The sequence below is a fragment of the Cataglyphis hispanica genome, chromosome 20 (genome assembly GCF_021464435.1).
Source record: "Cataglyphis hispanica isolate Lineage 1 chromosome 20, ULB_Chis1_1.0, whole genome shotgun sequence".
NCBI classification, from domain to species: Eukaryota; Metazoa; Arthropoda; class Insecta; order Hymenoptera; family Formicidae; genus Cataglyphis; species Cataglyphis hispanica.
The window spans coordinates 1,795,483-1,810,058 of NC_065973.1; the positions used below are offsets into that span (position 1 = coordinate 1,795,483).

Below are 14,576 nucleotides of genomic sequence, written 5' to 3' on the forward strand. Positions count from 1 at the left end.
CACATTCTACAAACACACATGCACGCTCACGTGTCGGCCGGCCGAATTTATTTAATCCAATTAAGGAACCTCGTCGGCAATCTTTTGAGCGACTGCTCGGTCGATTGAAAGTTACACGTGTTTTTGTCAGCTCTCATTTAACACACACCGGGTGTGTAACCGGATACGAAACCATCTGAAGTACCCGGAGGCAATGGCAGGCAACGCCGATTTGGAAATGTAGCGTTACGTTGTGTGAGAGAGGAGACCTTATAGATGTCGAAGTCTGGCGATTCCGTGTCGATTACGGGGAATCGAGAGAACCGATACGACGGGATAGTCTCATCGTACGATGACGTACGACGATATATTTCGCTAGCCATAAACATATGCTATCATCGAATATCATTTCTCCAAGTTTTCCGATTTTATACACGGAAATATGAGTATGCAACTATATGCTCGACAAATATCAATTGTGATGATTTTTGAGTTCTATTGTATCAGATGTAAATAAAATCGTGTTATGTGATCCGGAAAAGAGAACAATATTCGAACTGGTATTTTAACATGATACTAAATTTCACTGTTTTTTTTTTTTATTTTTTTTTAATATTTGTGTAAAATTTTCACGTTGTTGCAACTTTTATGAAAGTTAAATTTTTCTGGATGATTTCTAAATTATTATTTTTTACGATTCACAAAAAAATAGTTGTAACGACTATAAAAAGTGTTATTACTTAATTGTAGTCCGATGTACATCTGGCTGAGTTTCTAATAAGATGTTTTGGTAGAATCGATATCATCTATACGCCGGCTTAGCCATTTTACTAATGAAACAACTTTCATGGTGCAATTAACAAACTTGCCGTTGAATTAATATATTAGACCAACCATTTTATGTGGGTTTCTCATTTCGGAGCAATGAGACCAAAAATTATGATATTGTCTCATACATATCTTATATGCGTGTGTATATTTCTTCTACACAGTGTCGAAAAAAAAAGTCTTTCATTATGAAATAAATGATATTCATGTCAAAATTTCAAATTTTTAGAAATTAAATGTTAACTAGATACATATTTATCCAATATAAAATTTTACCACAATATTTTTGATATAATATAATATAAAATTATAATCAAAGCAATAGAGTAACGTAGTGATTCTATAAATGAGATACTTGTTTCATCTTAAAGTTTCATATATTTCAAATTTACCATAAAGATAGTTGCTTTCTCTGGTGCACCGTATATAATGGATTTGCGGATAGAGAAAGCCAATTACTATCTGTGCCGCATTTGGCATAGTACGAATGGACTCCCATCCAGTTCGAGCTGCATCTATTTCGTATCAGGTGGAAGCCAATTGCGCAGACTGGGCGAGCCAGTCATATATTCCTGGCAACAGCGCGGCGCTAAATTATTATAATACCCATCGGACAAAGCGCACTGTCTCGCTTGAAATTCTATGCTAATGAATTAGGGGGATCGAATTCGATCGAACATGCGCTTTTACATGGATGCGTTGTCAGATATTATCTACGCAAGTTCTTAGATTATCTCATATACGCCGAATTGAAGCCAAGCTTAATCGAAACGCGTGACGAATGAAATATAATCTTTATGTAGTAAAAAAAGATAAAAATTATAAATAAAATCTTGAGATATATTATAACTTCATTAATTTTTACCGTTATTAATTTCATTACATAAAAATACGAAAGAAAATATACATATAATTGCAATATACATATAACTTGACATAATTTAAAAGTTTCATCAGAGTTGCAGCAAGTTGTTTACGAAATCGCATATGCTCCGTCCGTTTAATTAATTTTAAAAAGCCGGATAATCGTTATACTCATTAGCAACAGTAATTAAAATTTTATAACTTTGTCGAAATCGCATACGGATTAATGTTTAAAAAAATATTGGTTAGTAGGTGTACATTATGCGCAACGTTACCGTTTGCAAGTATTATATGCGTTTAATTATTTCTAGCATTATAACGTTTGCGGTTCGGTGTAATCGAAACTGAATATTTCGCGCAATATTATGGGATAATCATCGGTTCCACCCACCGAGCAGAAATATTAAAGGCAATTAAACGCTTCCCCCTTTGGTAAACGCGCGTCGCATGCGAGAATGCAAAATTCGTCTGACTCGCCGTGGATCATAGGGGACGTAGATAGAGATAGAATCAAATTGTTTATCTGTGCGTATATACAAGCGATTTAAAAATATATTATATATTAAAACTTGTGAATCTTTGCAAGTAAACAAAATAAATTGTTTATTACAATATCGGATTTTATTAAAATAAAATTTGGATCAACATATGTATTTTTACTGTTGAATATAAAGGAGAGCAGAGATCTATCTTTAATAAAATGATATTTAGACATGGAGACTTGGGAGTGTACTTGGAATTGCCTTGATTTCATTCTTAGATGAAACTTGAGATCTGGAATGAAGCAGCTATCTGAGCTCGCCGCAACTTGTCAATTATGTATAATAAGACGCATAATGAATGGGTGCGTTCATGATCCGCAATAGAAAAAAAAAAAAAAACATAAGGAAAAAGGAAAGCTCATTTTCATCGATCGTTAACGGATGCTAAATACGCTCATCTTAACACGAGACTTAGTAATGAGCTCGCGGAATAGAAGTAAATGCAGAAGAGCTCTCATTTACGTAGACTCAACATGTCTTGCTGCGACAAACCGTACAATATGACTCGTATTATACGAGCGATGCATAGATATCTCTGCGTACACGAGAAGTTATACGAAACTTTGTCTGGATACATACCTATTCGCGTTGTTGGTAACGAGCGAATCCTTAATCTTTACCCGACAATGCGACGTGTGATAAGATTAACATTCTATTCGTGGAAAGATATAATAATGAATAATATATAAAAAAATAATTAAAAAATTAATAAAAAAATATGAAAATAAAAAATAATTCTAAAATTATGAAAATTTATCATCAATAGTTAGATTTGAAAATAAATGAACGAGCAACTTTTTATTAATTATTATAGTAATTGTTTATATTTTTTATTATTTTATATTTGATTTCATAAATATTTTTATGCTATTTATTAATTAAATATTATATAGAGAAAAAATATAAGAGGAAGAAAATGAGATAAAAAATACTTAAAAAGTTTTGTTCATGTAATATTTATTATTATATTTGTTATTACTGTTTCAATTATTGAGATATTTGCGAAATTACAATTTTTCGAAATTAAAAATTATTATCTCTCCAAGGATTTAAAACATAAAGCTTTAAGCTTCTCATATAATTTTGATACAAAAGGGAATTCTAAATTATATTAATTATTTATTCATATTTCGATGTCCAAAATAATTAAGCTTTTATTTCAACGTCGTGCTTTGATCAGTCAAAGAGCGTATCGTACGAATAAAAAACAGATAATATAAAAGATGATCGGCACGACTAATGTTACGACACATGAGACAATTCGCAGATTTTCCGAAAGAAAAACGAAAAATCTAATGCACAATATATGAACATGCTAGACATCGACACTTATATCACATAACTTACGTTGCACAAACGAGTTTATGCATCGGATGCTGATGTACCTTGACGTTTCTGATACACGTGTACATATGTTTATATACATGTGTGCACATAGCTTTTCATCTTATCGCGCACTAATCATGGTAAAAGCAGTAGCTAGCGCGTTATATTCGTCATTCGACGTATCTTGCCTTACTTAATGGAAATATGAGAGGTATTACTTTCGCGTTTTCGTGACATCTCTTTCTTTATCTGTTTTTATTTTTTTTTTTTTACTACTTTTAGAAACACTACAGGGAAATATATTATTCCATCATCTCTATTAAAAATAATCATTTATGTATGCCATTTGTCAAAAATTGAAAATGTGCTAAAACGCAAACACGTTCAAATAGAATTCAAAAAAATTTGAAAAGAGATGACGCGCGATCAAATTTTCATCAAAGAAAAATTATCTCTAATTTTAATAGAGAAGAATATGCAAAAGTATATATTTTCCAATACACGTTGTATACATACATTTAAATTAAATTTATTGTTCACAAGTATGTAACAATAAATAACAATATATCTTCATATCCTTAAGATGATTTATTTGACATTTAACCCGGTTACGGTTAGCGTCAGAAAGAATTATTGCATCGATTAAGCAAAGAGAGGAGAAAAGCTGCATGGTTGTAATTACCGGTGCTAAAGATCGCGCCGAGATCGATTACACGCGTCACGCGCACATCGCACGCAATCGTAGCTTTTTAGTTTTGCATCTCGCTATTCCTGTCCACCTGCGACCACCAGTAGAGCAAATTGTGATTTATGCGAGCAACGTGTGCGACCGCCTGACGAAAGAGAATTGTGAGCGTAATGAATTATGGAGGCTCGCTCCTAATTCAGATATATGGTCATGTAATCAGCCTTTTGCTTGACATCCGCGTCACCATGTCTTCGTGTCTTACCGCGATAACATTTTTTTATAATCCAGGATTATCCTCTACCGCATTTTAATCTTGGCAGGAGCGAATCCTAACTTGTGACACGATAAGCCAAAAGTGAATTAATCATTATTCAATTATTGATACATTTTCTAATTTATATTGAAAGCTGATTGATTATTATCTTTGCTTTATGAATTGTTAAGAAATTTATTAGATTTAGGAAAAGATTATAAAAACAACAGCAATGTCACAATAATCGATTTTGCAATAACAAATAGAGTTATAAAATAGAATAATACATATAGAATATTTTTAATGAATTTTAATAATTAACAGTTGCTGAATGGCATCTTTTTAGAGTTGATTATAATATAAAATAACAATATTACGGTGCGATTTTCCATGCATAAATTTAAATACAATCGCGTTTCTCAGTTTTAGTTAAGCAGCGTGCGGTTCGTGGCAATACTGTTCGTATAAATTGCGGTAATAAATGGTAATTATGTTACAGCACACGGCAGTAATGTGGCACCGTATCGATTTGCGCCTGCCTATGATTTAATATCCGCGACCATTTTACTATGAAATTGCTATCGAATTGGATAATAGCGCCTGGTAGTTATCAAAGAGGCGAATATTATGCACATATGCACACATATTCTCTCTCTCTTTCTCTCTCCTTCTCTCTTTCATTCTATCCCTCTTCACGTTCTAACGCAAGTCTTTAGGATTACGTATTCGTTGAACCAACCCCTCGATAGACGCACTTTTGGAGTAGCCAGCCGGTCTGTCACAGTATAGCGACTATGCTTCAGACTTCAAGTGCCCGCCGAGAGGCGTGTAAGAGCGAAAGGCCTGCATACCATCCGTGATACGACAAGCTGCTACGTCCAAGATGAGATTTCAAATATTTTACAAAGCCCATGTAATCTGTTAATGAACTAACCGGATGGATGATGTGTACGCGTGAACAATGATTCTGAAATTATATGTATTTTATCGACTTGACAAAGCTTATACTAGATGATCACGTTATTTTTTTTGCATTTATATATGATTTTCATTATGCGAAATTAATATATATATATATATATATATATATATATATATATATATATATACATATATATATATATATTATAACAATTTAATTATTTAATAGATATAAATTTTGTATAGAATTAATTGTATAATTATTAATAATACAAAGAACAGAGAAAAAAAATTATTAAAATACATATTAAAAAAATACGTATTAATAACATCAAAAATTTTGGAAGTATTTAAAATGCTAAAAAATAGAGAAATGTAACTTTACTATGTTATAAAAGTATTCCTTGCGCGCGCAGCGAATACTTTCAGACAACGTGGTACAAAGTTGAAGGGAGGATCTAACGGCTCTATCATGCCGTATAATTTTTTTTTTTATTTTTTACTTACCGTCAGTCCTTTGAGACACGTGAGCACTCCCACCGCAAAGCACAGGCAATTTTAGTTTAAAAGCGAGGCTTATTGTAGATTTATGTCACATGCGCCTATATCCGCGATAGTTTATAAAATACGTGATAAGAAAACCAACTTTTGCTCGAGACATTTTTCTTTTTATGACTTCGGATTTTAATAAAAAGAAAAATAATAAAGTGATAAAAACATATTTTTACATACATAAGAAACCAATTAATGATATATTTTTAATATTAAGAAATATCTAATTATTAAACTAAAATTTTGTAAATAGAAAGTTTCGATAACTTAACCGTATCGAGTGGAGTTTAGCTTACTCGGGAGCTTCTTGCATCGCGAAAAGCTTCGGAAGACCGACCGATCGTGTAAAATAAACGACCTCATTAGCGGCATGAATTGCGCTTGTTTTCCGAGGCATGCGTCTCTGCCTCTCTCGCATTCTTGTGATTTAGTCGGTAAAACACGAGTGTGCAGGACATCTCACTTTCGTTGACACGTCGGCATAGCGTAGTACATGTCCCGCTAAATTTCAGGCAATTAAAAAACGGAAAGCAAATTAGCTGGGGCTACAGCTCATTAATTCTCGCCGCCTTATAACGATGACAGCGAGAAAACATCATGTCATATGGCTGAATGCCGGATACATTACGATATAAATTATGCCGCTTCTCGAGTTCGCAAACACAGACATGCAAACGTGACTTGCAACACGTGCATACACGCTACCGGGCGCTAATTAACTCCGTAAACAATATCACAAAATGTTCGCCTTTAACAGCAAACAATCGCATTCTCAATTATTATATAAATCGCATCAATCGCGTTTCTCAAATAAACTGTATCAAAGTATAATTCAGAATAATAGATGTGTTACAAAATAATTTATAGCTAGATAAAAGTTTTAATAAAATTTCTGACGGCTTATCCTTTGCATTACATAAAGCATAAAGTATGGGATGAATCAACTAGAACGTTTTTTATTTTTTTATTGTTGTTTATTTGTTTATAAAGAATAGATGGACAACTTATATATAGAATCCATAAACATTAATTAAACAGTAGATTAGATAGCTTCGCGATTAATGTTTACGGTAACAATGATATTAATATATTACATATTTTTTTCTCTCGTAATATATATACACAAATAAAAAATGTTTACTTTTATAGATTAATTGCTTTTGCTTTTTAAACTTATCCTTAAAAATATAATCCTGTCATATTCGTATGAAAATACAATAATTCCTCTCTTTAGAAATATCGTAATATAAATATGTATACATCACATACACAACCATCATGTACATACATTCATTATTTTGAATCATGATTATGTATAATCAGATCGTATTATATGCTTAATCATTCTTGATCCGTAAATTCTTGACTAGCCAGATGATAGAAATAAGAATCGGCATTCTGGATTAATAAATTTGGCTCATCAAATTCCAATACTTCTCCATCACCCATTACTAGAACTCTGAATAGAAAAAATATTTTTTAGACGAAAAGTAGCAAAAAATACATTAAATTAATGAAGACTTTTACATCTGCAAACATATTATTAAATAAAAAAAAAGCTTAGAACTAAAAGATAAAATACCTATCACAGTGCATAATTGTTTTTATTCTATGGGCAATTGTAATAACCGTTGCACTTTGGAAGGAAAACTTTATTGTCGCTTGAATAGATTTATCCGTCTCTTGATCTACATTCGCAGTGGCTTCGTCAATGCAGACGATCTGTAAATGATAAATAAATATCAAGTTATTAATATACGAACAATTGCTTTCTTAAACAATATTACAAATAAGAAGTACCTTCGCATTGTGTAGCACAGCCCTGACTAAGCAAAACAATTGTCTTTGACCGGCGCTGAGATTACTACCACCTTCATCCAAGACTGCGCCAAAGCCACCCAATCGATAAACTAAAGAATGTACTTTACATTTCTCAAGGGTTTTGTATATATGCATATCAGTATACTGATTCAACGGATCCACGTTCTCTCGAATAGTACCCGAGAAGAGAAACGGATTTTGAGGTATAATAGCTAAACGGGATCTAGAATGTTTTTCTTTCTTTACAACTATTAGTACACAGTGATTATTTGGTAATGTTTTGGTAATGGTTTAGTAATGTTTTGCAAGTTTATGATAAATATATTAATATATTTATTAATACCTTAATGCATTCAATTGCAACGTTTGAATGTTCACGTTATCGATTAATATACTTCCAGAGCTGATCTCTGTCAGTCTAAATAACGAAGCTAGTAATGAACTTTTTCCAGCACCTGTGCGACCAACGACGCCTATTTTTTCCGCTGGTCGCGTGATAAATGTTACTTCTTTCAACGATGGCACTAAATGATCTCTGCAGATATGATAAATTATATTTACCAAAAAAAATGCCACAATCGTATTATCTTTCCTAGAAAATTTGAAACTATTACCTGTACTTCAAAACAACATCTTTAAATTCTACAACACCCTGAGTAGGCCATGCGTAAGGTGGATTAGCACCTATCGTATTTTCAGTCGGCACATGATCTAAATACTGTTTAACTCGTTCCACCGCAATCATCTCTCTCTCAGTCTCAGTAAAGGAGTTTACAACTCCAGATAATAATCCGGTTACAGATAATGCGTATGTAATCGCTAAACCTATCAAACCAGGATCAGCTATGTTATATTGATGTTGCAATACTGCCATAATGCTAACTCCGGCTAAAAGGGCGACACCGATAAATTGCAATCTTAGCGCGAGCCATTGACTGATAGCTATAGAAGCGAATTGCGTTTTTTGGTTGGCTTCCAACAGTAGTTCGTTTTCCTGTTTAAAGCGAGGTACAGTGCGAAAGGCTCTGATACTTGTTAGCCCGCTCAAAGTTTCATTAAAATGAGCATATAAAGGAGAAAGCGTAATACTGGATAACCGTTTTACCTCTCTCGATGTTAATCTAAAAGATAATGTAGAAGATATGTGGGGAGAATTATAATTGTATAAATTTTTTCACAAATATCGATTTTTATATTTATATGTGTTTATAGAAAATAGAAAAAAATTGTATACCTATAATGATTTTGTATCCAATGGTAGATTGGTATAAGTGGTGCTAATACTAGAAAGATCCATGGTAATCCATAAGCTGTAACTATAATGGTAGCAACTAAACCAAATAGGTGTGCCAACAAGATGTTAGTAATAAACGGCAGAGAATCGTCGATGGTGTATGTATCGGATGAAAATCTATTTATAATCCTACCGAGCGGTTGAATATCGAAAAATGTTGTTTTTGCCTAAAATAATTTTCATAATAAAATCTTGATATTATGAAAAATAGGAATTATTCCATAACTCTCTAGCTCATATTTACCCGCATAATTATCTTCAAGAGCTGCTTATGGATCGTTATGGCTGCTTGCAAGCCACCATACGCGAAAATAAAAGCTCTGATTAAAGTAAAAATGGAATTAAATATAGCTAGTAGGCTGTAAACTATTAAGTAATACTTCGTATCATGCAAACTATAATTATCGTAATAGAATTGCAATAATTTTCCAGGTCGAGATATGTCGGTTGAATTGATCATTGTGGTATTAGCATGGGTCACCCAATATGTTAACCATAAATCTGTAATGTTTTTTGAGCTTTGCATTAGAACCATAGAGAGAAATATTGAGATTGCCAAGTATCGTCCAATGGCCTTGATGTAGTATATGTACACTGAGAAGCGTACTGTTCCTTTCTCAGTAATTTCTTTTTCAAGTAACGGATCTATATCATTTTTTTCCGATCGACTAAATTCATTAAATATCATCTTTATAGAAGCCATATCCAAGTCAGATTCTGTGGACTCTGATAAAAGATAATCTTCCAGATCGGGCAAAACGTCACTCGGTTTACCTTGATTAATAATTTTTCCTTTCGACATTTCGATAACTAAATCTGCATGGATCAAATATTGAATCTGATGTGTGCATAATATCCTGGTCTTATTTCGTAATAAGCCTAGAATTACATGTTGAAATACGTGTCTAGCAACTTTGACGTCCAGCGTTGCTAATATATCATCTAGTAAATAAATATCTTTATCCGCATATACAGCGCGAGCTAGAGAAATTCTCGTCTTTTGGCCGCCACTCAAAGTGTTCCCAGCTTCACCAACAGCTGTTAAATCTTTATTAGGCAATGAATTCAAATCGGACGTGAGAGCGCAAGCCTTCAAAATGTTCCTATTATAATCGTAAAATAAGATCAAATTTAAATTAGTATACTACATAAAAAATAGAAAATAATATCATCATCAATTTCAAGATGCTTGATACTTACTTGTATTTATTATGATCATAGGATTTTCCAAAGAGAATATTATCCCGGATTGTGCCACGTTGTAACCAAGAATTTTGTTTTACATATCCAAAACCTTTATGATCATCATTAACCGCTATTATCCCTTTAGTTTTTGTTATTTCTGCTAAAATGCCATCTAGGAGTAAAGACTTTCCGCTTCCAACTTTGCCCATGATACCGATTAATTGTCCCTATGCAAAAGAAAATATTTGATTTATATTCAAAGAGAACGTTATAAAATTTATTCTTACCTTTTGTACAGATAAATTAATATTATGTAAGGTAAAGACGTCGTCATCTTCGAAAGTAACGCTTTTCTTAACATCAGTACTCGAAGATGGAGTTGATAAAGTTTTTGGACTTGCATTTATAATATCATCATTATTCTTTGGACGATTTACAGTTAATGTTACATTTTGCAGCAATAAATCAACATCGGGAGTAATATCTGTATAATACAATGATGCATCCATGTCTGGTAACTAAATTAAAAATTAATATTATAGAAACTGAGTATCTACCAATAATTTATTGCGCTTGGTATTATAATTTCGAAATATACATACATCTAACATTCTTTGAATTCTCTTAAGAGATACCCATGCTTCTGTAAGACCATTTAAAACCCATGGAAACGCATTTAACGGGCCTATTAACATGTTCAATAATGCCATACTCGTAAAAACCGTTTTGGCATCTAATTTGTTTCCAAGCAATACATATGTTGCAAATGTTAATATCGCGATGATAACAGGCGTAGTTGCCCAGAAATAAACGCAAAGAGCATCTAAATATTTTCTACCTCGTAAATATTTCACTTCTTTCTCTCTTAGCTCTACATAAAGAAAAAAAATATTTAGATAAAAATGCTAAAGTACAAGAAATTTTATTTTCTTAAAATTATCTAAATGAAAATGTACTAACTGTAAATATTTCGTAAGAAGTGTTCTTCCCATACATTAACCTTGATTGTAGTTATCCCACGCAATATCTCTCCCATCAGCCTGACTCTTTGATCTTTATATTCCATCAATTTGGTGCTAAGCTTACCAATTTTATTTGCTATGATCTTATTAATTGGTATAAGTACTATTGAAAATGCAACACCAGCTAAAAAGGAAACTCCAATTTGCTTATGTAGAAGATATAGTGTCACAAATAACTGAAAATATAAACATTTTTAAGGAGCATCAAAAAAGAAAACTTAAAGATGTAAGATATAAAGAATACTATTTTAATACACATATAAAAAAAAATAAAATAAATATATTACCTGTAATGGTATACTCCAAAATGTATGAAAACTAGGACAGCTATTGACCAATCTATCGCTGTCAGTGCTCATAAAATTAACAATTTCACCAAAATTAAAATGGTGATTTAAATCAATATTAGAAGAATGCAATGTTTTCTTATAGATTAAAGTAATAATTGTAGAGCGAATTTTCAAACCCACAATAGACATCCAAAATGTAAAATGAGTATTACAAAAAGCACCTATAAATATTACTCTGTCATAATAATTCATAAAATAAGTATATTTAATATTGAAATTAATTATAATTGATTTTGTACCAATTATAGCGCTGAGTATTATAAGAGATGCATATAAATATCCATGTGAGATTGGCTCATTTTTATCTTCAATAAAGCCTATTAATCTATTTAACAATATTGGCCCCACAAACGAACTGCAATCTGCGATAAATTTTAATATTCCAACCGTATAAAATTCCCAGCCGAAACATTTATGCAGCAAGTAAAATAGTGTTACTTTTTTTGTAATTACTTTTACATTCGTCTGAAGCGGTACTTCCGAATTATTTTCAAGTCTATCGCTTGCTGTTTTCGGCTGCAACGTCAGTATTATTATTATTATTATTATTATTATTATTCATTATTATTACAAAAATTTATGAAAAATAATTATTATATATACTTAAAATATTCTAACAAATGTTATATAGTTAAATAAACTGCAGAATGTCATAGTTGCTTGCTTACCATATTATTTAAGTGCTCATCAATTTTATAACTAATTGCATTGGTACTAATTTGGTCAGGTAAATCAAATAAATCATCGGAATGATTTAACAACCTCTTAACGCCTTTTTCCATTAATGGTGTTACCCAATGGAACAAGAGTTTAGAAATAATAGTAACATCTTCCATAGCAATTCCAAGGTAGCTCGGGTCCTGTTCCTCCGGAAATTGTACATATGAGGAAGTAGGGGTACTCAATAATGCAGTGCGTTCCCCTATCTACAAAAATATTGTAATATTACTATAAGATTTTTGTTTATTGATAAATTGTTTGAATATTTTCGGAAAATCGTAACAAAAACAAAGATTGATGAAAACATAAAACAATTCTCTGATAGTAACTTACTATGACATTTCGGGATGATATTCTCATGCGCTCTGACCTACTGGGACCCGGTATCAATGTTATTGTATATAATATCAGAAGAGTAACTACACTGATACTGAAACCTAATGATAAGTTTGGCAAAACATCGTCCTTGGATGTATTATTGATGTGACTGCGTAATAGTAGCACAGAAATAACGATCAAGAGAAATATCAATGCTCGCATTAATACCGGTCCTCGTGGATTAGGATTATGTCCACGTTTCAAGCTTAAAATAAAACAAAGATGCATAACCCATGCTAAACCTTCGGTACTTGCTACAAGATAATCCACTGGATTAACAGAAGTAAATTTATCAGAAGTAAATTTCGGTGTTGTCCCATAAATATAGGTAAAAGATGTGGCAGGAGTTACAGTAGTATCTTTAACACTACTCTCTGGTAATAGAATTGATTTAGCAAATCTAATGGTATGATTTAATCCATCACGTATCCTGCTTATAATATCTGTATCATTTAAAGATGAATTTATATTTCTATGAAAAGAAATGTCCAATCTTTTTGGTACTGGTGTGCTATAATCTTGCACTTCATCATGCACCAAAGGGATAACAGTATTAGTCAAAATAATATATGCCCTTATGATAGGCAATATCACAAGACATATAGTAATAACAATTCTTATGTTTATAGCATGGTAAGTGTGCTGCTGTCGAGATGAGGATATGTTTGTTTTTCCACAATAATATGCGGAAATTACAGCTATGAGAGCTAATACTGGTATCTAAAAGTTCAAAAATAAATTTGATAGACAAATCATATCAATATATATTTAAAATAAATAATATAAAATCAATTTTATTATGTTACCTGAAGACAAAGCTGTTGAAAACATATACCCAAATCATGTGTTTCAGGATTCAAAGGATTAATATTTCTGTTAGATCCACATAATTCTGTCCAATTCCATTTCCATCTTTCTACGTCATTCAACAAATTCTCTGCCATGCTAGGAATTATAATTATAATTAATTCATGATTAAGAAACTTGTTCATTTTTGATAGGTTAAATAAATATTCTTGGAGATATAGTAATGAAAAAGATTTAAACATAAATATATAAATAGCATATATGAATTATAAGAAAAAGCTATATTATATTATGTCAATATTATGTACATATTTACAGAAATATAAAAAAAAAATTCCTTAAAAATAAATCAATCAAAGCAATAATAACTAAATAAAATAAACATATATATACATAATAGAACGTTATTTATACTATTTCATTTAATAATATTGCAGTTTTCAAATTTTTATATCACTCTTCTACTTACAAATATTCTCAAAATAATATAGTATTTTATTAAATCATGCAATTAATATAAGTCAGATATACGTTCCGCTATAATATTCGACTTAAGAGATTAAAAATTGCAAAATGATACCACCGAGCGCGATTGATCTGATTGATAATTAATTATAGGCAGATAAGGTGGTAATGAGACATTAGTAAACAATATAAATTTAGCATGTTGAGTAAACGTTTACCTGTCGGTTGAAAAATTGTCATAAATATACTGAAGCACGCAATATTAATAAGCACTATAATATTTATTACGCCTTTTCGATTGCATTATATTTTGCTGTCGTGCTCTCATATCAACGACGACGAGTACATTCACAGGTTAAGTCTTGACAATGACGCATAGTGTGATGTAAACTTTGGATGGCGATTGATTGTCCGTTGAATTTTTACAAAGCATTCTGAATATACAAACATACCTGTGTATATATATACTGATCAAAAACCACGCTCCTTATCTTATTTATCGCAAGTAATAATAACAAAAAAATCTCGCGTAATCTCGCGAGAAATAACGAAGAAAATGTGATATAGGGAATATATATATA

General features: G+C 31.6%; 1 protein-coding gene across 1 annotated transcript; it reads right to left on the reverse strand.

Moving 5' to 3' along the window:
• Nucleotides 1–6,905: 6,905 nt before the first annotated feature.
• Nucleotides 6,906–14,355, reverse strand: LOC126856887 (ATP-binding cassette sub-family C member 10). The gene is made up of 17 exons (XM_050605861.1): nt 14,214–14,355; nt 13,530–13,668; nt 12,679–13,443; nt 12,294–12,551; nt 11,865–12,141; nt 11,563–11,786; nt 11,214–11,451; nt 10,856–11,124; nt 10,541–10,771; nt 10,269–10,480; nt 9,313–10,171; nt 9,009–9,235; nt 8,389–8,895; nt 8,118–8,309; nt 7,754–7,997; nt 7,536–7,675; nt 6,906–7,412 (listed from the first exon to the last, which is right to left on the reverse strand). The coding sequence occupies exons 2-17, from the start codon at nt 13,665–13,667 to the stop codon at nt 7,295–7,297; spliced, it is 4,899 nt and encodes a 1,632-aa protein (XP_050461818.1). The 5' UTR covers nt 13,668; nt 14,214–14,355; the 3' UTR covers nt 6,906–7,294.
• Nucleotides 14,356–14,576: the final 221 nt, after the last annotated feature.